Here is a 26,665-nt window from a genome sequence, read left to right on the forward strand (position 1 = left end):
AAACACCTCTCCTTGAGGGGTATGTCCGTATTCTTTTTCCTTATTGTACCATTTTCTCCACAATATGATATATTTTTATGATATATACGATTTTTGTCTTGGTTATCACTATTTTGTCATTTTTGGAATTGTAGTTCAAGACAAAAATCGTATATGTATATCATAAAGATATATCATTTTGTGAAGGAAATAGCACACTGTAGTCAATTTTTGATAATTATATTGAAATACCTTCATCAAGTAGACTCATTTGACTTCTATAATTTAAACACCAATTTGCCTACAATACGACGAATTGTGAGTTGACTAACTGAATAATGTATTCCACGAATTCTTCAAACTCAAAACCATTAGAATGTATGAGAAAAAAGGTTAAGACCATAACGAAATCGACATCATTGGGAATCTCTATTGGAACCACAAATCGAACATTAGGACTTGAAATCAAGTCAAGTAGTATTTTCTCAATCTCAAGTCAAGTCAACTTTTTATTCATTGAGTACTTGAATCATATCAGGCTACTTGATTTTAGCAGTTTTATTGTGTAGTGTCACATCCATAAAAAATGGAGAAATGAGAAGGCTTTGCAAAAAACACTTTTATTTATTGAACTTATTGTATAAAAGAACCGTGAATATCAACTTCTTTGAAATAGAAACATAAATTGAATCACTATAAAATAACAAAATGAAAAATAATAAAAAATAAAAATTAAAAGTTTCTTAATATTGAGAAACCTCCAGTCTTTGTTTGATTTCATAATTTTCCATCCAGGATCTAGGACACATGAGGCATTTTATTGATTTGTCGCCTAACCTATTACGGGTTTTTGTAACTGTAAGAGCAGCTCTGGAAAATTATCTTTCAACAGGAGCTGAAGATGCTGGTGTTGACAAAAAATCCCTGGGTCATTTTAGTTAAGTTTGGAAAGATATTTCTAAAACTACCAAAATCTACCAATAGATTTCATAGAAATGTGAGAAATCTACTAATAAAGTCACACTGGCGAATGCTTCAGTCTCTCGGCGCTCGAGGAATCGCCTTATTTAGTCTAAGAGCTCACGAGATTGCAGAAATATATGCCGTGCGACGCGTGCATATCCAGCTCAAGTATTATCAAGTAGCTTGATTGATATCAAGCTACTTGATATTACTTGAAAGCCCGTGGAAAAAAAAAGCTTGAGCATGACTTGACTTGATTTTAGATATTTATTGCTTGACTATCAAGTCAACTTGATAAGCAAGCAATAAATATCTAAAATCAAGTCAAGTCATGCTCAAGCTTTTTTTTTCACGGGCTTGATTTTTCAAGTCAAGTAGTTGGTTAAAATGTCAAGCTACTTGGCTTGATGAATCCCTACAAATGAGCACTGATTTTGTTAAAACAATTACTAAACGTTGTTGGGACGTGTCCATGATTAATGGACACTGAACACAAATGACATAACAAATGTCAACAAATAATACACAGTGTTGCAATTATTACCATTTTAAATTGTCATTCCTATTGGAAAAACCTTTTGATAAAAAAATGCTCTTGGAAATTTTGAGCCAATACGACATATTATTCAAAGAGGTTCAGGAATGATCTATTCCTCAAACTATTGAAATAGTTGACTTTAATATCCATTCTTATTCAGAAAGTTTTCTGGAAAATATTTTCCGAATTAAGCACTCCATTTAATTTTTCTCTCTGCTGCATATCACATGTTTTCGTCTAAAACTTTAAGTGAAACCAATTTCAATTTCGTGTTCTCCTGCTAATTATGTAGACGATGTCACAGAGGATGAGTTGATGTGGATTTCTTAATCTTGAATCATAATTTTCGAGAACTTTTAGGACGAATATGAATATAAATGAAAGCTTTCCAGATTTATTTCATGTCATTGAAATTGGAATGAAAAACTGGTTGAAAACCATCTGATTTCGTGGATTTCATTTCAGACCTGGAAGGATCAATACCGGTTGTAAATTATTTGAAATTTGAGACAATTAAATCTCACAATTTCCTATAAACTTTTTTTATGATGCCGATTAACCTTCGTTACTTCGCATATAAGGGGAGTATGGTATATAGTGTAAGTTTGAAAGGTTCAATAAAACTTTCTATAGCACTAAGCATTTTAATATACAGGGTGATCCAGATTCATTGTTTCAATTTTCAGGTATTGAAGTTAAGATAATGAAGTGTTTCGAATTAGGTAACAATCTCCTGCCAAAATTATCCAGCTATATAGATACAAGGATGCGATGATCCATAACCTATTGAAAATCCAGCCCACTGATTTTTTTTTCGATAGAATTATGCCATTACAATTTGACTGGGGATCACTTTTTCTGATAAAGTGATGGGGATTTTTGTATTGGGCCTCAAGTGATTTCATTTGAATTTGAGCTCAAATGCTCGTTTTTTTATGCGAACCTAAACGTAAAATTTCAGGGATCTCCATATGTTGCGTTGTACTAGTCCAATTTTGATGAAATTTGAAAGATTTTCGGATTGTGTTCTTACAGGTTCCATAAAAATTTTAGTCATTTTTGAATATGCAGTGAGCATTTTTGAAGCGCAAACGTAAAATTTCAGGGAACTTCATATGTCGTGTTCCACTAATTCAATTTTGATGAAATTTGATAGGGATTTTCGGATTGTGGATATACTGGTTCCATAGAAATTTGAGCTTTATCGAATATATAAGCATTTTACATGCGTAAGGAATCTCCATTCTCCATAGATTGCGTTCTTGTGTCCAATTTTGATGAAATTTGATGGGGATTTTCAGGTTTAGTTCCTACTGGTTCCATAAAAATTTGAGCTTTTTTTGAATATGCAGTGAGCATTTTTGAGGCGCAAACGTAAAATTCCAGGGATCTTCATATGTCGCGTTTTTCTAGTCCAATTTTGATGAAATTTGATAGGGACTTTCGGATTGTGTTATTACTGTTTCCATAGAATTTGAGTTTTATCGAATATGCGGTGAGCATTTTTCATACGCAAACATAAAATTTCAGGGATCTTCAGATGTCGCGTTGTACTAGTCCAATTTTGATGAAATTTGATAAGGATTTTCGTATTGTGGTTATACTGGTTCCATAGGAATTTGAGCTTCTCCGAATATGAAGTGAACATCTTTTAAGCAAAGATAAAATTTCAGGGATCTTCATTATTGTCACGTTCTACTATTCCAATTTTGATGAAATTTGAAAAGGATTTTCGGATTGTGTTCTTACATGTCCCATAGAAATTTGACCTTTTTTTCCAAATATGCATTGAGAATTTTTCATACGAAAACGTTAAATTTCAGGGATCTCGTTCCACTTGTCCAATTTTGATGAAATTCAGTATGAGTATTTTTTGAGTTTGCGATATAATGTTTCAAAAAAACCTTCTCGAAATATAAAAGATCCAAAATGAAGTATTTTATACGGTGGGTTGATTTCTAGAACGGAAAACCTAATGCCACACTTATTGGCGGACTATTTTGTTTATTTATATTTTCAAGCGATTAAATTAATACAGTATGAACCAATAAAAAAAATTCCATCCTTACAAGAAACAGGTTATTCCTTGACGAAACGAAATTTCTCACTTATGTAACAAGAGTTCCAAATAAAATTGATAAATAAAATATCTGATGATCTCTTTCTTCACCGCACTGTCTCCTTCAAGTGTTGTGATGGGGGGTCATGTTAGTTTCAACTCTATCAGACGAACCGTGCGTTGTTTGATAACGAACATACGCTCTCTCTCTCCTTTGAGACCGGCTATTTTCATTGATAAAATAGGTACAGTACGTATATTGCTAATAAAAGCGCCAGTTGTTGAGTTTTCAGTGCGCTTGGTGCTTATCGGTAAACTAATTGGTGAGTTTGTTTTGTAGTTATTTGAATAATTGCAACGACTACCAAAATGAATAGGTTGCACTCTAGGACTGATAAGGGAAATGCAGGTTTGTGAGGAGTTCTTGGTCCAAATTTTATGTACAGTTTCCAAAGAAAAGGTATTGAATGTGTGTTTATGATTCAACATTATTGTTTCTGGATAAACTTGAAATTTTCAGCATCGAATGTGCCGGTTCAGTTCGTTAAAGGTCCAAAGTAGTCCAATTAGTTTGTGAGTTAAGAGATTCTAAAACTTTTTTTATCATTAACCTGAAAACTACCTATTCGATTGAAAATTATCTTGGAAATTACTTATTTGGAAGAAAAAACCATTTTCGTAAATTTTGACATCTGAGATATAATTTACCGCATTCCTCTGAAATTTTGTAAGCTCATATAGATCCTCGAAAAATTAAGTTTTATAAATATTCAGCAGTATACGTTGATACTCTCGGACGCAGGATAATAACCAGTTCTAGTTTCCAATTTTATGTTATAGTTCCCGAAGAGAAGGTCCTGAATCTGTTGCAGTTGAATTGTGTTTTTCATAATTTTCGTTTTTGGGTAAACTTGAAATTTTCAGGTCCAAATTAGCCCAATGGTTTCTGAATTGAGAGTATCTAAATCTTATTTATCATTAACTTGAAAACTACCTATTCGATTGACTATCTTAGTAAAGTTACCTCTTTCAGAACATAATAATAATAAATAATTTTCGTAAATTTTGTAAGCTCATATAAATTCTCGAAAAACTAAGTTTTATAAATATTCAGCAGGATTATTTTATTCAATTTTCCGATTACACTCACGCATCCTTCCAAAATGTAAACTGTCAAATTGTGATTTGATTACGTACCAAGAATTTCAAAGGGTTTCAATGGAAACCCTGTGTATTATTTTTTGATATATCTTATGTCATTCGTTTTCCATAGGTTATGCTATGTAATCATGGAAAGATACAAGCTTCAACAATGTTAATAAATTGTTAAATTGATTAGTCAAAATCAGATCAGAGAAAAATTTGTGAAGAATTCGTCGTATTGTGGACAAATTTAAAATTGAATTTTCTGTACAGATACAAGAGTATCAGTACCAGGTACTGAGCTGTCCTTGGTTCCATGTTTATTTCAATCTTAAGAAGAAGGTATGCCATAATTGATATCGTTTTAATTAATTTTTCCATAACCAATTCACACATTCGCGGTAGCATGAAGTGATAACTTCATCCAATCTTTAAGATTTTAAATCGCTTGTGTTCCATTGGCATAAACTTATCTTGAGCCCAAAATCTGAAGGTGTTAAATCCCAAGATCTCGATGGCCAATTGTGATCACCTCGTCGACAATTAACACGGCAAGGAATATCTTCCAATTCCAGCCATAAAAATCCTAATAATCATAGCCAAATTCCCAAGATTGACGAGGATTCGACAAACCTGGGGTTTTTGTCAACAAATTACTAAATCTCGGTGGCCAACTGTGATAATCTTTTCGAGAACTAACACGGCCAAGTTTGTAGGCCAAAAATAAAAACTGAAAAAATTTCACAGAAATTTTAGATACTGTATTCATTAGGATTGAGCAGTACACAATGCTTGAACAATTTTTTCATCATGAGATCTCTAAACTATAAATTTCAAGCTTCAAATAGTTTTTTTTCAAATTGAGATAGGACCATTATTATCGAAAATACAGCCATTTGAAAAACCGCTAAAAATCTCGAATTTTATTTTGATCCTTTAATTTATTCCACAAGTATATGGATTCTGATTATGAGAAATGAACTCTATAATTTTTCTAAATTGTTTTTGAAGCCAATAATAGATAAAGGCGTTTGGAATAGATAAAGAGGTTTTATATAGCAATATCTTATTGTTGTCATTGTGATCATCTCTAACTTCATTCTAAATGCATCGCAAATGCAGACATTTGAATCTTCTGGAATAAATATTGAAAAACAAAGACATTTTCCATTGTCCTTAAAACTTCCTCCACCATCGATATATTTCACACCAGATATAACTGAAAATTAATTATTTTCCTTCAGTTGTCACTCTTCATGAAAACAAATCTGCTTTATAGCTTCAAATTGAACGGGACAATAAAATAACAACGTTTTCTTTGGTTTTATTACATAAATTATGCCATAACTCATAGCTTCTTGCTGGCAAACTCATAAAACTTGACCTATGCATGTCTGTCATCGTAGACTTTCAACACCAGAATATGAATTAACCGTAAACTGATTCAAATGAACGTTCCCTCTGATTTTAATAGATTATGACAATGGATCGCATTGTTCAATGTTGCATGAAATGTTTTGTGATCACTCCGCTATTTATGTCTTGTAGTATGGCTACTTGAATTGTAAGTGAACATTGTTGACTGGAAAGGTTAATGTGAAGAGAAGATATTGTAGAAGTGAGTTCTTTTTTCCTTTGGTAATTTTTCCAATTTTGTTAAAAAGATTTTTCTTTAAAATAAATGTGAGTAGTGTATGGAAATTGTTTGTTGGAATTTTTAAATGTTAATCCCAGAAAAGCACTGATGTTGGGTTAGGAAAAAGAGTGAAATTATTCAAAAACAATTTTCTCAATCTTCTGTTGGAACTAACGGCTTGGCTTGATTTTCAAGCTACTTGGCTAGCTCGACTTGATTTCAAGTCAGGCTCAACTCAATAGTATTCTCTCAATCTCAAGTCAAGTCGAGTATTTATTCATTAAGTACGTGAATCATATCAAGCTACTTGATTTTTAGCAGTTTTATTGTGTAGTGTCACATCAATAAAGAAAATTATGAAATGAGAAGGAACTTTGCGGAAACAATTTTATTTATTAAACTTAATGCATACAAACACCGAAAATATCAACTTATTTGAAATAGAAACATAAATCATAATAAAATAAAAAATAATGAAAAAATAAAGTTTCTCTATATTGAGAAACCTCCAGGCTTTACTTGATTTCATAATTTTCCATCCAGGATCTAAGACACATGAGGCATCTTATAGATTTGTCTCCTAATCTATTGAGGATTTTTGTAAAGGGCAGCTCTGGCAAATTGTCTTTCAAGAGGAGCTGAAGATGCTGGCGTTGATAAAAAATCCTTGGCCATTTTGGCCAAATTTGGAAAGATATTACTAAAACTATCAAAATCTACCAATAGATTTCATAGAAATGTGAGAAAACTACTAATAAAATCACACTGGCGAATGTTTCAGTCTTTCGGCGTTTGAGGAATCCCCTCATTTAGGCTGAGCGCGCACGAGATTGCAGAAATATATGCCATGCGACGCGTGCATATCAAGCTCAAGTAATATCAAGTAGCTTGATATCAAGTCAAGCAATAAATATCTAAAATCAAGTCAAGCTCAAGTATGTAATTTTTCACAATCTCGATTCTCAAGTCAAGTAGTTGGTTGAAATGTCAAGCTACTTGGCTTGATGAATCCCTACTTGGCGCATAAATGGCACCGCCACTCCCATACTACTTTTTTTTTCTTACTACCAAAAAATATGCTGATGCTGTTTCATCTGTGATCTTCTCAATATCATCTTCCCATCTTCGTAACCAAAGAAGAATCTTACAGAAAAGGTATTGAAAAGTTGAGGAGCGTTGGAGTAGATGTATCGAATTTTCAAAAAAAATGATTTTTTACTTATTAGGCTCAGAACTTATTTACTAAAGTATCGTATATGGCCCAGATAGATATGTTGGCGAGGTAGATCTGTGGAGCGTATTAAATATTGAACTTTTCCAAAAAAATGTTTTTTCATTGGCACAATTCTCTGACATTTTATGTAAACGAAGACTCAAGTAATATTCAGCAGTCTCTCAAAAACTATACAGTTTGAACCTGAACATATAATCCAATACGAAATCATACAATTACATGAAATAGAAAATTTCAACTTAAAAATCATCAGCTCTGTATAATTTTTTCATCGATTCAATGTTATCTAATCATCAATTGAACTTCATGTCGATCCCAATTGGATCACAAATCTTTAGAAATAGGTAAGACAGAATCATAACAATATAGCATAAATTACCTACTCCTCAAACTAGAATTGCATGAGTGCAAGGTTTTCATAATTATCCTTGCACGAAAATGAAGTCTATCCAACGATCCTTACAGTGTGTTGACCTACTGTTTCAATATTTCGGTGAAAGCGTTTGCGGAATGAATAACAGAAAGTATTACAAAACTAGCCGTCCACTAGCTACAATTCAGTTTCATTTTTCTTGAAATTATGTAATTGTTTGTGGGTTAATCATCAATTATAGGCGGTACAATTTGGTAATAAAAATTTCTGAAGGATGTTTATTGAGATTGTTTTATACTTTTCGTTTGTTTATGCCTTTTGCAGGATTTTGCAGCTGGCTATTCATAATAGATTTCGTGAGAATCCTATCAATCAGGAATAAAAAATTTTTTAATGAAATTTTTCACTGAAATTTCATTTGTACATGAAGTCGATGGATGACTCAGCTTATACCAAAAAATTGCAATGTATCTATTACATGAAAAAAATCCTTTCCTGATCTGAAAAACTCCCTGAGCCACATATTCTGTTGTGTCATAATTAAGATGTCTCAAATACTGGTGTGTCCACTGATTAGATTTTGTTTAAGATAATTCCGGCGACTTGGTATGGATACCTTTTCTCTTTTCTTCCTTCAGGTGGCGCTATACAAAGAATTGATCAATCAACGGCTACATATTGAAATTTTCATTTGTTCTGTCAAAAGTAGTTTATTGTTGATTCAACCCTCAGAGTAATAAAGCATATAAGAAATAAGCATATGTCATTTTCAGTAAGCGAATTTTTCGTATACTCCCTCTATCTATGTTTATTACTCTATGATTCAACCTCAAAACGACATTGATAGAAAGACGACGCGAGCGCCGCCATAAGGCAATGCAAAAGTCAAGTAAAACAGAACCATAGAGTAATAACTATCGAAAGAAGGAGACGGAATTTTTACATGTTCCCAACATGGTTAGATTACGTTGTCGGATTGTGATCTATTTTCAAATCCACAATTTTACTATATTGTTATGAATGTATATTATATTGAATGAAATATATTTATTTGAGTTATTCCCAATTAAATTTGAATATTTGGAATCTGATATTTTTCCTGATTATCGAATTTATAATAAGCAGAATATTTATTATTTTCTGTATCTACCTGCTGAAATCCTAGGTTTGGCAACTTTTGCTCTCCTAGTGTCATCGGTCGTTTCTCGTCGTTTGGCGCGCTTGAAGTTTGTTTTCTGAATTTCTGATATATCTGGGTATTTATTTCAAGACAAATTGAGTTAATATGAAACGTTGATTCACTCTGGGACATAAGAAGTGCGTTCTTTGTGAAGAAACTCACGAATTGAGTAAAATATCGTATCACTGATATTTTTTCATTTCCGCGCTCTTCATGTCATATTTTATAGTTCATGTTGGGGTCAAAATCTGCTTACTGAAAATGACATATGCTCCCTCTATCTATGATTATTACTCTGAGAACGGGAACAATACCATCAAAATCTGTGGTCTGGTCACCCTATTATGAAGTGCACAAAAATAATATTGAACGCGTACAACGTAAATTTTTAAGATGGGTCGCTTACAAAATGAATATTCCCAAGATCTCAATAAATTATGACCTCTTACTCGAGACTCTATCAATGAAACAATTATACAATAAGGAGAAATAATTTTGATATTATGTTTATTTATAAATTACTTAATAATTATATTGATTGTGAATACTTACTGTCTAAGATAAAACTGAATACAAAATAGTTATTTATAATACAAGTGCAGAAGGCATTGATATTCTTCCACGAGTTCAAAATTCAAAAACGAGCCACGAAGTGGCGAGTTTTGGAATGAACGAGTGGTAGAATGAGCCTTCTGTACGAGTATTATACATTATTTTCTCTAATTCATTGCATTTTCATTGAAATTAATGAAATATTTCCATAAATATAATTTAGTGATTTTTGCATTGAAAAATGTTGGTTGGCAGAACTAATTTCTTTAAGGCAATTTGATGAATTGACAGATAAAGCCGTGGCGGATAGTTCGGAGTGCCAACATAGAAATATATTTCTTAGATATAGAGATATCTTTTATGTCGAATATAACCCCACTAACTATGCCATGAACAATCCTATTGAAAGAGCGATAAAGGGGGCAAATGCATCTGAAATTGATCCATTTCAGATATCTATTTTCAGTCTCAAAAGATATTTTGGGACTATTTGAATTTGTTAACTGTTCTTTTCATTTTTTTCTCTTTGATGTTTTTTTTTTCTCTAGGGTTAAACATTTTTTTTTGTATTATATCTTAAGAATTATATAATGCTGTATATCTTGGAAAATTGGCTCTGCCGTTTGTAATAAATAAATAAATAAAATCCAAGAAGGCTGGTCCCTTCAAAAGTCGCCACTCTAATCTTAAGGTTTTTTCATAAGTAAGTGAGCTCACCAGCGTTTTAGAAATCTTAGTCATAATAATATGTCATTATGACGATTGAAATGGCGCTTTATTCAATTTTTTTTGTTTTATAGCTGCTCCCTTCAAATGAATGATATATCGTATTTTTACTGTCATGAGGTTACGCAACGACAATTGTATTCGTAATGACTTCCTAGACATAAAATTCTGAAAAAAAATAGGATAATTGTTCAAATGAAAATCACAGTGGATTCCAGAGATTTACGACAGAAAATAAAAGACCAAAAGCAGTAGAAGAAACCGATTCTCTTGAAACTTTTATGGGTGTTGTATCGAACAAAGAAAACCAGTAAAACTTGATTGTTAATAAGTTGCTCCAAAATCTGCATTGGCTGGTTAAACCTCAGGAATCAAGTTTTTTCCTATTTAATGAGGAATTTTTTGTTCTTTTAGCATATAATATTCAAAGGGTCATATGAACACTACATTCATTAATGTATTAATTCCAGAATAATTAAAAATTCTCACGTTCAGAAAACTGAAATTCTCTCGATCTTAAGTTACATTCCGCAATATCTGAAAGTAAAATGAAGCTATGCTAATTGGACAATTACAGAGTAAGGTTGTTGTGGAAATCGCAGAATTACCTGAGAGAATGAGGTGTTTATTTCTTTGATATCTGCAAGTACGATTAATTGGCTTAGAACGTCACTCTGCAGAGAAAACACTAAGAGTGAACTGGGTTAGTTCACTGTGATACTACATACCGCAAATTTAGAAATGAAGTCCTCATTTGGATTGATTGTTTCCAATAATACTTCAAGAAGCATAAAACACTCTAGATTTATTTCAACATTTGACACAATATTGTTCCTCCGGAGTGGAAAGCCTGATCCATTCATTTTTAAGGCTAATTAGGGATTCATCAAGCCAAGTAGCTTGACATTTTAACCAACTATGTACTTGACTTGAAAATCAAGCTCCTGAAAAATTACATACTTGTGTTTGACTTGATTTTAGATATTTATTGCTTGACTTGATATCAAGCTACTTGATATCACTTCAGCTTGATACGCACGCGTTGCACGGCATATATTTCTGCAATTTCGTGCGCTCTTAGAATAAATAAGAAGATTCCTCGAGCTCCGAGAGACTGAAGCATTCACCAATGTGACTTCATTAGTAGTTTTCTCACATTTCTATTAAATGTATTGGTAGATTTTGGTAGTTTCAGAAATATCTTTCCAAACTTGGCCACAATGGCCAAGGATTTTTTATCAACGCCAGCATCTTCAGCTCCTGTTGGAAGACAATTTTCCAGAGCTGCTCTTACAGTTACAAAAACCCGCAAGGGTTAGGCGACAAATCTATAAGATGCCTCATGTGTCTTAGATCCTGGATGGAAAACTATGAAATCAAACAAAGCCTGGAGGTTTCTCAATATCAAGAATCTTTATTTTTTTATTATTCTTTCATTTTGTTATGATTTATAGTGATTAAATTTATGTTTCTATTTCAAAAAAGTTGATATTTTCGGTTCTTTTATACAATAAGTTCAATAAATAAAAGTGTTTTCTGCAAAGTTCCTTCTTATTTCATCATTTTTTTATCGATATGAAACTAGGTATAAAATAAAACTGCTATAGATCAATTAGCTTGATATGATAGTACTTGATGAATAAATACTTGACTTGACTTGTGATTGAAAAACGACTACTTGACTTGAGCTTGAAATCCAGTCAAGGGAGGGATAAAATAATTATTCACTAGTGAATAATAAACGTCATATTCATTGAGCAAATACCTGAATAAAGAAAATTTTATACAATAATCGTGGTCAAGGAAAGTAATAAACTTTATCGTTGAAATTACATACAGTGTTATTTTTCACCAAAAATGATTTCTAAATTCAAAAATTTTATAAAGCAACAGATTTTGGAACTGAATAAATGGATTCAGATTTTATGGCTCTTCATTTAAAAAAAATTTTTTAGTTCAATTCAACGTTATTTCAGCATTGTAAATATGGGGAATACTCACAACTTCAAAAAGCTGTACTTACGTTGTGAAATAGTGATCATTATTTTACAGTACTTACTGAAAATCATTGGATAATTATTCAACCATCCTTCTATAGGTCATCGTCGTAGAACAGCAACATAATAGTGACTGTTATCTTATTTCATCATACATTGAAAGATGAACGCTGAAGAACTCTCATTAAATCACGAAGTTGTAAATTCTTTATAAGGAATTGAAACTGGCGAACAACATACACATGATAGATTTTTCAAATCATTCAATATGATTGCATGTTTAAGAGGATGAAAGGATATAAGGCCATATGAAGTAGAATATTGACAAACAATTCTGAGATTCTTGAAAAATGCGTGTTATAAAGGCATCAGAACCATTGAAAATTCAAGCTTCGCAAAACAAAATTCTGTGACTGACAATAGATCTTTCCTAGATTTAATTTTCTGCGAAGAAATGAAATAACAAATTTTATGATCGTGGCTTGAAAGCCATAGGTTTTTTTTATATAAATTGAATAATCAATGTTAATGTCAAAATTTCAATTTCTAATCAATGAGCGCTCAAATGCACCTACTTTAGGTTTTTCATAAATTCTTATTGTAAGTACCTACCTATTAAAAAAAATATATTTCTAACAAACTATACAACACTTAGTTGCGAAGATTATAAAATTTTGTACGTCATAGAATTAATTTATGAATAGAAGTCGACTGTGTAATCAGCCTATTGTTATTGAAATCATCAGCTCTGATTTTCAAGACCTTCAGTTCAATCAGAATGAAAAAAAATATTAATCATGTTTGATTGAAACTTTGAGAAATTGAATTTTGTTGTTGAATTAATGGAAGCATATATTTCCACTCATTGGAAAACTCAGATGGATTGGATTAGCATGAAATTGAATAATTCAACCTTGTATTTGTAAAGTGTTTTATCTGTTATTAATTAAATCCCCACATTTTTGAGTTGTTCGAAGTTTTTTATCTAGTAAGTATGTATTTACATGTTTTTTGTGGCTTAAACGATTTCTGCGTAGCCTATTATTATATCCATTGTTGAGGTTCAAAATAGAAAAACAATCTTCAATGGCGCATTCATTTATGAGGTAACTGAAGACTGTTTCAGTTTTTCATTCTGAATTGGGAATTTTTCTCTATTGATTTACAGTATTTTTCAGTTTTTCATCAGAGAGGTTCTAATTATTCGATATTAAACGCATTTATTCACCACTCGTAATAGAGATAAGTAAGTGAATATTACACAATGAAAAAAAACGAAAATGGACATTTTCGTTTTCACAACGATTTACAATAATACGTCATAAAATTATAAAAAGATTTTACCGTTTTTCTCATTCTCTGAACATATGCTGTATGTATAATTAAATTCTTTGTTATGTTTAAAGCGATTTCATGCAAAGTTACATCTTCACAAATCATTGATATCATCAGTATTGATTTGATTATTATTGTTTCAGATGAATGATGTTCTGTGATTTCTACACCTTCGTCCTAGCCCTATTGGGATTGATTGTCCTACTCAATTTCCTCTACAACAATCTGTGGGGTTTTTTACAATTGACACATTCCATCCTCGCGCCGTATTTTATTGTAAACGAGGAAAACACAACATTGGCTAAAAAATATGGTTCATGGGCATGTGAGTATTGTTTTTTTTGTAACTTTCGAAAACAATTTCTTCATTTTAGTTATAAATTCCGAATAACATTCGAGTCAATCGAATTTAAATCCGGTTAACGAGATGGCCAAGAAAAAACTTCAATTGTAAAACGGATTGATGCTTAACATCAACACAAAAACAATGAAAATCCATTTAACGTGTTTTTTGGATACTTATATATTATGCTAATTGAAAAGTCCCTGGTCTGATGCACAGATGGCGGTGATAGTATTTAAATCCATATGATTTTTAGTTAGTACCAACCCTCAAACAATACGTGTTAAAATTTGACAGCAGTGCGACTATTAGTTTCTGAGATATTGCTTTGTGAGTGAAGCTACTTTTGTTATTTGAAAAAAGATGAAAAAAAAACAATTTCGTGTGCTGATAAAATATTGCTTTTTGAAGGGAAAAAATACAGTTGAAAGTTGAAAAAAATCTTGGCTTGATGAAGAGTTTCCGGGGTCTGCACAAGGAAAATCAACCATCATTGATTGGTATGCTGTTTGAACGTGGTGAAATGAGCATCGACGACGGCGAACGCAGTGGATGCCTAAAAGAGGCTGTCACCGACAAAAAATCAAAAAAGTTCACAAAATAATTTTGAATGATCGTAAAGTGAAGTTGATCGAGATAGAAGACATTGTGAAGATATCATCTGAACGTGTACATCATAGCAAGAATATTTGTCCATGAGAAAGCTTTGTGCAAAATGGGTGCCGCGCAAGCTCACAATCGATCAAAATCAACAACGTGTTAATGATTCTGAGCAGTGTTTGAAGCTGTTTAAGTGCAATAAACCTGAATTTTTACGTCGATATGTCACAATGGATAAAATATGGCTCCATCATTCCACTCCGGAGTCCAATCGACAGTCAGTTGAGTGGACTGCACACGGTGATCCGAATCCAAAGCGAGAAAAACACAACAGCTGGCAAGGTTATGTCACAAGTATTCAGGGATGCGCAAGGTATAATATTCATGGATTATTAAAAAAAAAATCGTTGAAAAAGGACCCATTTGAAGAAAAAAATGGTGCTTTTTCAATGCGCCGTGTTACAAATCAATGAAAACAATGGCAAAATTGCAAGAATTGGGCTTCGAAGTGCTTCGCTGGAAAGAAATTTAGCGCCAATGAAGAAGTTCTCCCGAAACTGAGGACTAATTTGAAGTGAAAGACAAATCGTACTACAAAAATGGTATAGAAAAGTTGAAAAATCGCTGTAATCGATGTATCGCCCTCGAAGGCAACTATGTTGAATAATAAAATCGAACTTTGCCAAAAAAATGTGTTTTACTATGGTAGACCGGGGACTTTTCAATTGGCCTGATATTCATCACACTTACTTAGTATAGAAAGTTAAAATTTTTCAACAAAAAAATCAAACTTCGAAGATTTTTTCCTTGTGGGGTGTATGTTATGTTTCAAACTGAAAAAAAAAAACTTCAAATTTCACAATATGATTTATTATTTCCCTCAGATCGAAAAATATTCCAAATCCAAAGCCTTCAACATTATACATTTCTCATTGTTTAAAGAAGTGTTCCATCAATAGCCAAATCACAGTTCATTGAAGATCTATCCCCATCTTTCATTGGCACTCTTGATTGAGATTTCTTCTTTGTTGGTGAAAGTTCAATGCAGCATAGTTGTTATGAAATAGCTCCACGGGAGAAGCATATTAAGGATAAGGTTAAGACAATATTGCACATTGCTTTGGGCAATAATTCAGTTCTTCTATACGGTCTTAATATTTGTAAACTTGTCGGAGCAATGACATAAATTTACTGCCTACGGTAGCTACACATAAGAATGTGAATGTGTTTCTCTGTTTCTTTTTCTTTCATTATGTCTAATGAAGAAGTTGTGGGATCTTTCAATAATAAAGAATTCCAACTTCTGTTTAGAATCAGACAATCTATATTCAAATATGTAGGTACTTAATTATCATTACGAGAAGTAATAAAAATTCAGATTCGAAGAAGTAGGTAATTACAAGAAATAATAAAAATTTTAATTGGAAACTATGAAGTCATTTTCAATCGAATTTTATTCGATTTTGGTATTCTACACTACACTAGATCCACAAAAACGATATCAGAGATTCATTATTGGAAATTTTCAACAAAAACATCGTTCATTAATATGAATGTTGACCTAATTTTACGGATTAAGTCAAGAAATATTTAGTCCAGTCAACTTATAGGGGGAAAACTTTTGAGGTAGTTTTGATTTCTTCGGTTTCATATGTATTTTTAGGTTGCTGGATCCGATTATGAGGTTTGTCACCAAAAATTCGACACGGAACTTTGAAAAAGATGTGAAAATCTCATGTTTTAGGTTTTTTTTGTATTTAACTCGGAAAATATCATTTTTCCTCGACGACCTTCCTATACAAAAATTTGGATTCGAGTACCAGAAAACAAGAAGAAATCAAAACTACCCCAAAAAATGGTTTTTTGCAGAGACAGTAAAATACGCCAATTTTCAATTATCCTTTGAGCCAGAACGGTTCATCGGATAGAAACTTAATTCAAGAAATTTGTAGGAAATTATATATACTTTGTTTTTGTATAGAAAGGTCATTCATGAAAAACTGGTATTTTCCGAGGAATATGCAGAAAACCGCCAAAAATGAAATTTTTCACTTTTTTTTTGCATTTTTTCGATATTCCGTTACGAAATTTGGGTGAAAAATCTCAGTTTCCGATTCAACATACCAAAAAATATATAAAATTGATTAAATCAAATTTACCTCAAAACTTCCTCGAAAAAAACACATATTGATTGGACTAATTGATATACATACTTCAAACTCTGAATTTTATTGAAATACATATTTCCAAAAAGAAAACCCGTACTCTATCTTTATAATATTTTCATTCACTTGAGCCAAACTGATTGATGGGATTAATGATTATTATGATTAATCGAAAGAGACAATATATCTACTTATTCAGTACTTGGAAACAAAACATTAACACTTCTCACACCTTCTAGAATTGTAGAATTGTGTTCCATAATTCATAATCTTTGATTCAAATGTTAATTTTTTTCTTCAGTGATCACAGGAAGTACCGATGGTATTGGTAAAGCATATGCCATAGAATTAGCCAAGAGAGGTATTAATGTTATTTTAGTGAGCAGAAGTAAAGAAAAATTAGAGAACACTGCGAAAGAAATAGGTAAGTTTGATCATAATGAACTGAAATTTGTTTGAAAGATAACCACATCAACTGAATCTCGAAAGTATCTTTCGAATTTGCTGCTTAACTTTACAAATCGAAATATTATAATGTTAAAGGATTTTATTTTTTTAGAATGTCAGTATTCAGTAAAAACGAAAATTATAGCAGCAGATTTCTCTCTTGGTGAAAAAGCAATAGATATAATCAAGAAAGAGATTGGAGGTACAGAAATAGGTATTTTAGGTGAGTTAAAGAATATCAGTTATTTATGAAATGTCAGTAACTGATGATATTCCTATATTTCTTCAACAACATCCATGCTTCATGAATAAATTGCATTAAATCAATTGAATAGATTCTCAATTATAATGCTGGAAGTAATTAACTTCCATCATATTAATTGCTTAGGTAGTTGACAATTCTCAATTTTATATTTCATAAAAAATGTATGTTAGAATCCTGATTATATTTTTAAATAATCTTCAATGAACGCAATTACATTTTTTTTGTATATTTTAGCTGTAGAAATATAAGTTTTTCTGTGAGTTCTTTGATTTTAAAAAATTTCAATTGTTGTCTCTCGAATTATTGAAAAATCGATTCAGCTGTTATTAAGTTATAAATAAAAATTGTTTGTCCGAGTTTTTTCGAATGGGGACAAAGGCATCTCTGAGAGAGGGCATTATAAAATAACATTCTTATTAGTAACATAATAAATTAGAACGGCGCATATTTGACTTGAATTGAATAATTTCAACAATTAAAAAAAAAAGAAAAGATTGAAATAGAGAGGAAAATATGAAATTATTCTTTCCTTAACCATATATCTACGTTATACATATACATATAAGATTTTCTCGCATTTCTCCTAATGATTATTCTGGTATATTCACAGTGAACAATGTTGGAAAACAATACGATTATCCCATGTATCTGGAAGAGGTTCCAGAACAAGATCTTTGGGATATAATCAATATCAACATTGGTGCAGTAACTATGATGTGTAGAACGTTCGTTAAAGATATGAAGAAAAGAGGAAAAGGTGCCATTGTGAATGTATCTTCAGCATCTGAACTTCAACCATTGCCTTTGATGACTGTATATGCTGCTACAAAGGTAAGGAACAATGCCTCTAGATACATATTCGACTTTTTCGAATTTTGGTCTTTTTTTTTCAAAATAAACTTTTGGAATCGGCGACGGAAAAAAAAATAAACCCTCTAAAATTTTATCAGTTTGGAATGTGTTGAATTCAAAAATCAAAAACCTGAAAACTAAATGAGCTACTCGCGTGAAATTTGGGAGAAAAATCATATGTTAGATGGCATTGATGTTCCCAGCTTGGGAACCTGATCCATGAATATTGAAGGCAAAAAATCAAATTTTGAAAAATTCGTATCTCCAAAAAATGACTCCACACAAACAAACGAAAATATATGTTAGAAATTATCCTCATTTTTCAGGCTTACATCAAAAGTTTCACAGCATCTCTTCGCTATGAATACGGAGAACACGGCTTGACTATTCAGCATCTAGGACCTTTCTTCGTGAACACGAAAATGAACAAATTCAGTGACAGGTTCCAAAAAAACTCTTTCATGGTACCCAATCCCGATATGTATGCCAGATATGCTGTGTCTATCCTTGGCAGACAGGATAAATCCACTGGTTACTGGACACACGGTATACAGGTAAAAGTTGCATCACGAATTTCAGAAAGCATCTTGTATTGTTTAGGTTTTTCAATTACTACTAGTGCTGATAGAGATATCAACGTGTATGGGAATTGGGAACCTTTAAGTTGGAGTTTCAATTTTCAATGTTATTGGAATTTACGAACTATTGTTAGCGGTATATTAATAATATTGACGATATAATGAATTTATTCAGATTACGTCAATCAAGAATTGTTTATTATACAGAGTGAAGCAGAATATATACAATACAGTTTCAAAAAATGAATCAAGAGACCCTAGACTGACTCACTGACTGGAAGAACAGTTGGGATACTTAAAAGTTTTTACGATAGAGAAATGCTATGATAGAATAAGTCCTGGGTCTAACAGTAGAAGCACATTTTCTCATTGAAATAAGATCTATCTTTGTTTTCTAAATAGGCTTCAACATAACACTATTGGCAATCACTTCTTCACTAGAACCAAATTGCTTTCCCTGGAGCATTCCTTAAAGGTTTGCAAAAAGCCAGTATTCACTGAAAGCCATATTTTTAAAATAAGTTGAGTGATTAAGCATTTGGAAGCGTAATTGTGCCAAATTGATCATAGTTTTCATTTATTAGTAGAAAATAATTTTCCATGAACATCATTTCGAATTTCTCAAGAGAATTTAGACTGAATTTCTGTTTTTTTCACGACGGTCTCCATTTCATTCTATCGAAATGAGTGTTTCTAAATATTTTGTTGATTTTTTTGATTTGGCTTATCTTTAATTAATATTTTTAGTACTGCTGGCCTCCGTACGAAATATGAAAACTATTCATTTTAGGCACAACATTTTAGGTCTGAATTAAAAATGAAGACTACCCACTAGGGTATCCAACAGATAAAAAAATTCATTCCATTCCATTTGAAAACTTGGACCTTTTGGCATTTTTATGGTCATTTTCTAAAAATCGCAGTGTCTTTCGGACCACTATTAACCTACTCTGTATATGTTTAGGAATTCTTCGAGCTTCGGAGAAATCATTGTCAAGATACATCTCTTAGATATGATCTCTTGAAAAAATGGAGTACGATTGAAAGAGTTCTGCCACAAAATTAGTTGCGTCGAAATCTACTTATTTTTATTTTTAATATAAAAGAGGTAAAAATTAAATTTATCTTTTTCAGAGCTTTCTAACTGAGATTGCACCAGAATGGATCAGAATGCATATTGGGGGTCAAATGAATAAACACCTCAGAAACGAATATCTAAGTGAACAGAAGAAGAAAATTTCGTGAAAATGTTTTTCCTAGTGAAAAGACTCAAGGATTATCGAACTCATGTCAGTGCTTGTTTGCGAAACGTCGACCTATAAGTGTCAATTGTTTTTATTTTGGAAGAATTTTGATGGAAATGCGGTTGATACCTTAAATATAGAAATTGAACTTTTATTTCTAGTCTCAAACGTTTCAAAAGTGGTGATTCATGTTTTTATAATTTATTGCAATATGATTCGACAGTGGAAAATTCAACTGGACCCAGTGATTTGTGATGTATCATATATTTTTTTATTGATGGAATGTATACAGTGAAGAATTACATTGTTATGGAAATATTCCTTTTAGTATTTCAGAATCGAGTGAAAATTAAGAATTTTCAAATTATGACATAAATTGATTGAACTCAATTAAAAATCAATAATACCTAAATCGATTTTTCTAGAAATAAACGAGATCATTTCCATTTTAAAAACAAGTATGAACTCAAAATTTTCATGGCTACTAGATTATTTCGAATTAATTGATTTAGAAAAATTAAGGCCGGAAAGAAATTTTAGGTATATTTATAAAGAAAACAGTGGATCATTATTATTTTATTGGACAAGTTTTATTGTTCAGTGAGAATACTCCATAAGATAGAAGTTGGTTCTTCTAATCTGACCAACCAACATGAAATAAAAAGATTAATGGAAAAAGTAGTGGCAAATCCCATTTACACAGGCTATTATAAAAGGAAATTCCTGTGAAAGAAGAATCGAGCATTTACCAGATAATCAATAACAAAAAAGTTGTGAGTGAGCTTAAAAAAACGATATACATACGTAGTGTGGATCGAAAAAAAGTGGAGAAGCAACCCTTCTCAAAATCTGATGAGTGTTTCCGTAGTTTGTTTAATATCAAGTATTGCTGAATATGAAATTATTACGTGTTTTTTATTTGCACCAAGAACATAATTATTGTAGACATTGATTTCAATCCCTAAAAAAATATCATTATTGAAATCGAACCATCGAACTTTTACAAACCTCGAGGTATGATTGTGGATCCAATCTCATGATGCCAAAAACCAATAGATCGATATCGACATGCTCGATTTGAAGAAGTAGTGTTCGACACTGAAAGAGAAAGAAAAAATAGAAAAATTTGTGCAAACATTATGCTATGGTTTATGATTTTCTGACATAACAATGAATTACAGAATAGCTCCACTTGTACGAAATGGTGAGTATCAAGAACGGTAAGCATATTTTACCGATGAAAGACAATTGATTGAATTAGATTCATCTATTTTTATTCCTCAAATTTCAAGCACCGAGCTTTCGAACCAGAAGTATCAATTCTGTATAAAACCTGAATTGTTGTTCAGTTGTTACTGCACATCTCAAAATAAGCGAAAAAATTCAGTAAGACTGAGAAAATTTTTGTTCATTGGTCGTTTTCAAAATAGTTATTTTGATATTAGTGCAGAAGGCATCTTCCACGAGTTCAAAATTCATGAACGATCCACGAAGTGAAGAGTTTTTGTATGAACGAGTGTGAGTGACTTCTTCACTGTACTGATGAGGGCCAAAAGCCCGAAACACTTGTCTACGGTTAGTATTTCTCTGTGAGGGACTGTCCTTATCCTTTTTTCCTTTGTTTTATGAACAATTGCCCTCGTTAGCCTTTCCACAAAATTAATGGGATATTCGATATTCGCATAAATATCGTTTAGTGATTCTTGTATTGCAAAATGTGGGTCGGCAGGACAATTTTCTGTATGATGAATTTGGTAGATAATAGATAAATCCGTGGCAGAAGAGTTCCGAGCACCAACATATAATATCAAATAGTATATTATGTATATTAATATTAAGTATAATATATAAGTATATTAAGTATAGGATGGAGGAGCACCTCCTCCAATTATTACTTTCAAGAAATGGATTCAGGGAAAAGGCTTGATTATTTCATTCGACGAACTGGATGAATTAAATTTTGTGAATTATTTCATTATTTAAAAGAATATTTATTCATTCCCACTAACAATTCGCTGAAGGGTTAATGATTCACAGGGATTCAGGACTTGGCTTGATTTTCAAGCTACTTGGCTTGAGCTTGACTTAATATTCAAGCCACTTGGCTTGAGCTTGACTTGAAATCAAGTCAAGTAGTAGTTTTTCAATCGCAAGTCAAGTATTTATTTACAATGTAAAATGGTTGTACCGTTGAAATAAATAAATAAATAAATAAATAAATAAATAAATAAATAAACAAGTACTGGAATCATATCAAGCTACTTGATTTTTCAGCAGTTTCATTGAGTAGTGTCACATCAATAAAAAAATGATGAAATGAGTAGGAACCTTGCAAAAAAACACTTTTATTTATTAAACTTATTGTTTGAAAAAACCGAAAATATCAACTTTTTTGAAATAGAAACATAAATTAAATCACTATAAATCATAACAAAATGAAAAATAATAAAAAATGAGGGTTTTTGATGTTGAGAACTTCCAGGCTTAGTTTTATTTCATAATTTTTCATCCAGGATCTAAGACACATGAGGCATATTATAGATTTGTCGCCTAACCTATTGCCGGTTTTTGTAACTGTAAGAGCAGCTCTGGAAAATTGTCTCTTAACAGGAGCTGAAGATGCTGGCATTGGTAAAAATCCTTGGCCATTTTGGCCAAGTTTGGAAAGATATTTCTGAAACTACCAAAATCTAGCAATAGATCCATAAAAATATGAGAAAACTACCAATAAATTCACACTGGTGAATGCTTCAGTTTCTCGGCGCTCGAGGAATCCCCTCATTTAGTCTAAGCGCGTACGAAATTGCAGAAATATGTGCCGTGCGACGCGTGCATGTCAAGCTCAAGTACCTAATATCAAGTAGCTTGATATCAAGTCAAGCAATAAATATTTAAAATCAAGTCAAGTCAAGCTCAAGTGTGTAATTTTTCACGAGCTTGATTTTCAAGTCAAGTAGTTGGTTAAAATGTCAAGGTACTTGGCTTGATGAATCCCTAATGATTCACTTACTGTTCTATTTATCTTAGCAATCTACCGATCCAGTAACAAACGTGGTAACTAACAAAATTCGTTCTGTCATGCAAAAATACATTTCGGCACTAAATCTGTGTGAATCTGAGATATTCTGGCACGATTTTGTTCTACAAGGTGTGGCAAAATGAATGGATTAGCCACAATATTAGAGAAATAATGAACCAATATCATGACTACTTACTGTCAAGTTAACATTCCTTTCAGCATTTCTTGCCAAGCACAATTGAACAACATGTGATTTGAATTCATCTGCCTAAAACATTCACATAAAATTAAATATTCAACTATAAATTCTCAAAAAAGGAGGTGAATATTCTCCTGAAATTTAATAATAATGCGCAACAGATACTAGTGATTAGTGGTTACTCAAAGACTATATTCTTCTAAGAGGTTAGGTTAGTTCACAAAGTTTTACTGGTGAAACGAGGTGGAAATATGTAAATTAGAAGAGGAATATTATTACAAAAAAAGTACCCATCACTAATTTGGATCAAATGAGAATTTCAGGCATACTCACACTATTTTGCAACTTTTGAAACACCATGACAATATAAGGCATCGTTGTCAACAATGTTAAGGCTGGTAAAAAGGAAATTTTACTCAGTTTTGGTATGATAAATCCCATAACAACAGAAAATGCTACGAGGCTGTATGCATATACCATTAGCATAATACACACCATAGATAGGCCGTGTGCCTTTAAACTAAAGTTCCAAGATTGACACACTTTCAAATGAAGCTGTGAAACTGTTATGACCTCTTGTTCTATAATCTTTGTATTCTCCAAGGTATTTAGTTTGTCTGTAGGATGAAAAAACCACCTTAATTATACTTAATAGTTATTTATGCAACAAGTGCAAAAAGTGAATGTTTATTGCACTCGACGTGAAAATGTCCGACGAGGCCGTTAGGCCGAGTTGGACAACACGTCGAGTGCGATAAACAATTTTTGCACGAGTTGCATACAACATTTTTTCTACGTTCATGCAAAAAGCAAAAAATGATTTATTGAGGTGCGGCACTAGGTGTAGGAAAATGAAAAGCGCAACTTGATTACTTTATTATTAATATCGATTTGTATTGAAACAGGAACTAATACGTTAGGAACAATTTAACTCAAACTTTATTTTTACCCTCAATGTTGAAAGTGAATGAACAATTGGTGCAATTTTCAATATGAATATTTCGTAGTGAAGTACTTTTTAAATCCACTTCTTGATTTGTTACTGCTGTAAACGTACTAGTACTTGTTAACTGTACATCGTTATTTCCTTCAGGCTGAAATATTTGTTTGTCATGATGACAGCACGGTGAAGTAGAATGACATATGAGTGCAATAAAAACTTTATTGCACTAATGCAATAATAAATAAAATAATAATAAAGAACTTCTTTTTCCACTAAATATAGTTCAATAAAGTTTTGCTTTTTGCATGAATGTAGAAAAAAATGTAAATAGTGGTTATGGTCTTGAAACTGTAACAGCCAAACACGCGCAATTTTGGTTTCGTCGATTCCGGTAATTTCGATGTCAAAGATGCAGCACGCACTGGAAGGCCAATTGTTGAAAATTTCGATAAAACCATCAACATTGTCGAGTCCGATCGTCATGTGAACACTGATTCGATTGCCCAAGAGCTAACAATTGCACAAAAAACCGTTTGGAACCATTTGCATAAGGCTGGTCTCAAGAAGAAGCTCAATATATGGGTACCACACGAGTTAACTCAAAAATCCTCATGGACCGAATTTCCATCTGCAAAACGCTGTTGAATCGCAACAAAATCGATCCATTTTTGAAGCGGTTGGCGACTGGTGATGAGAAGTGGATCACTTACGACAACGTCAAGCAAAAACGGTCGTGGTCGAAACGCGCTGAGTCGACGGAAACGGTGACCAAGCTAGGATTGATGGCCAGGAAGGTATTGGTGTCTTTGCTGGGATTGACAGGGAATTATCTACTATGATCTGTTAACTCGGGAGTGTACTCTCAACAACTGCCTGAAAGAAGCAATCGCCTAGAAGCGCCAAGCTCTGGTCAACAGAAGAGAACAACGTCAGGTTACAGTGACTCGCCAGAAGCATCAGAAGCGTGGTTCTTATGCATCCACCTTATAGTCCGGACCTGTCACCAACTGATTACCATCTATTTCTGTCCATGGCGAACAATTTTGCAGGTGAAAAGTTTGCTTCAACAGAGGCTTGTGAAAATTGGCTGTCTTAATTTTTTGCCAATAAAGACGAGAGGTTCTATGAGAGAAGTATGAAGGATGACATTACCTTCAAAATGTCAACAAGTCATCGAACAAAACGGGGCATATTTTGTATACTTTTCTACTTTAATCCCTCAGGGATTCAATTTACTTTCCATCACTAAAGGTTTCAATTAACTTTTTTAAGTGGACCTCCCCTTTAGGGATTATGATAGCTTGAAAGTAACATCCTTATTCCCCAAAGTGTTGTCAGAGATCTTTCAAAATAGAAAAAAGTATGGAATGTGGCTAAGATGTCTAAAACGCTGGTGTGCTCGTTTACTCTTGAAAAACATTAAGGTTTAAGGGGAGACTTTTGAAGGAACCAGCCTTCTTGGATTTTGATGGTATTGGTCCCTTGGATTTAAACGTTGTTAGTCCCTTTTTGAGAATTATCTCGAACAAAATCTAATCACTGAAAACACCAGTATTTTAGACATTTTGAATGTCGCCTAATGTTCACGTATCAAGGTTTCAGTAACAGAACTCACCTAGATAATAGCTCAAATGTTGCATTCTGTCCGTTAATATAATTGCAACCATTCCCAAATAGAACACTTGTGATGCAATAGTTACATAAGATATTGCAAAGCTGAAGGTCATGTGTACAATTTCATAGATGTTGTCTTCTTCACTTGTTGTGTCCGAGAAATAATAGCAAATGAACACTACCACACAACCAAAGGGTATTGATGCGTACAAGAGAAATATAAATCGGCAACTCTTGCAGTCTACAGAGATGCCTCTATTCCTCAAATGGATGTCGATGTCTTCTATCAGTTTCAAAGAGGTCAGGAACATATCTGCTCTAGTAACTGCTAAAATCCTCAAGATTATGCCAGCGCAGACCACGAAAAAGAACACCGTCTTATAGCATATGTTATCAATAGAAGAAGTTTGTATGACGTACGGTGAGTAGAAAAACAGCATGGTGTATCCTGTCAATGCAAATAGGCTAGCAGCTGAAACATACCAGAATGGATGAGTATTAGGTGTACAACTTTGCTTCCGCCGTTTTGCAATAGATGGCTATAGCGGTAAGTGGTAGTCGAAATGAATAGATCGTGGATGTCATAATGGGTGTTTTTTTTTTCGAGGTATATAACTTTAAGTTGCCATTTCTGTTCTAGATGGCGACCGATTTAACAGCTGTCAAGTGATTTATTCTCAA

General features: G+C 32.5%; 2 protein-coding genes across 5 annotated transcripts; one reads left to right on the forward strand and one right to left on the reverse strand.

Annotated features, from left to right (window-relative positions):
- The first annotated feature begins 3,698 nt into the window (after nt 1-3,698).
- LOC123678166 (inactive hydroxysteroid dehydrogenase-like protein 1) lies at nt 3,699-20,525 on the forward strand. 4 transcript variants are annotated; one of them, XM_045615029.1, is made up of 7 exons: nt 3,699-3,948; nt 13,859-14,040; nt 17,125-17,247; nt 17,383-17,493; nt 18,146-18,366; nt 18,714-18,941; nt 20,100-20,525. In XM_045615029.1, exons 2-7 carry the CDS (start codon nt 13,863-13,865, stop codon nt 20,208-20,210), a joined length of 972 nt encoding a protein of 323 aa, XP_045470985.1. In that variant the 5' UTR covers nt 3,699-3,948; nt 13,859-13,862; the 3' UTR covers nt 20,211-20,525. The 4 variants fall into 4 exon arrangements, with proteins under 4 accessions (XP_045470985.1, XP_045470986.1, XP_045470984.1 ...); XM_045615030.1 differs by having other exon boundaries at nt 3,699-3,862; XM_045615028.1 differs by lacking the exon at nt 3,699-3,948 and adding an exon at nt 6,162-6,300.
- Nucleotides 20,526-20,537: 12 nt separating this feature from the next.
- LOC123678167 lies at nt 20,538-26,456 on the reverse strand. Its single transcript, XM_045615034.1, has 5 exons — nt 25,986-26,456; nt 23,761-24,044; nt 23,425-23,496; nt 21,218-21,307; nt 20,538-21,170 (listed from the first exon to the last, which is right to left on the reverse strand). The coding sequence occupies exons 1-5, from the start codon at nt 26,422-26,424 to the stop codon at nt 21,114-21,116; spliced, it is 942 nt and encodes a 313-aa protein (XP_045470990.1). The 5' UTR covers nt 26,425-26,456; the 3' UTR covers nt 20,538-21,113.
- Between the last annotated feature and the right edge of the window lie 209 nt (nt 26,457-26,665).

The sequence above is a fragment of the Harmonia axyridis genome, chromosome 4 (assembly GCF_914767665.1).
Source record: "Harmonia axyridis chromosome 4, icHarAxyr1.1, whole genome shotgun sequence".
In the NCBI taxonomy this organism is placed as follows: domain Eukaryota; kingdom Metazoa; phylum Arthropoda; class Insecta; order Coleoptera; family Coccinellidae; genus Harmonia; species Harmonia axyridis.

Coding starts and splice junctions, on each gene's coding strand:
- LOC123678167 (XM_045615034.1), bottom strand. CDS start 26,424: ATGCTGTTTTTCTACTCACCGTACGTCATACAAACTTCTTCTATTGAT. Junction 24,045..25,985: donor ACATTTGAGCTATTATCTAG/GTGAGTTCTGTT, acceptor TTCATCCTACAG/ACAAACTAAATACCTTGGAG. Junction 23,497..23,760: donor TTCAAAAGTTGCAAAATAGT/GTGAGTATGCCT, acceptor TGAATGTTTTAG/GCAGATGAATTCAAATCACA.
- LOC123678166 (XM_045615029.1), top strand. CDS start 13,863: ATGATGTTCTGTGATTTCTACACCTTCGTCCTAGCCCTATTGGGATTG. Junction 14,041..17,124: donor AAAATATGGTTCATGGGCAT/GTGAGTATTGTT, acceptor TTTTTTCTTCAG/TGATCACAGGAAGTACCGAT. Junction 17,494..18,145: donor TACAGAAATAGGTATTTTAG/GTGAGTTAAAGA, acceptor GTATATTCACAG/TGAACAATGTTGGAAAACAA.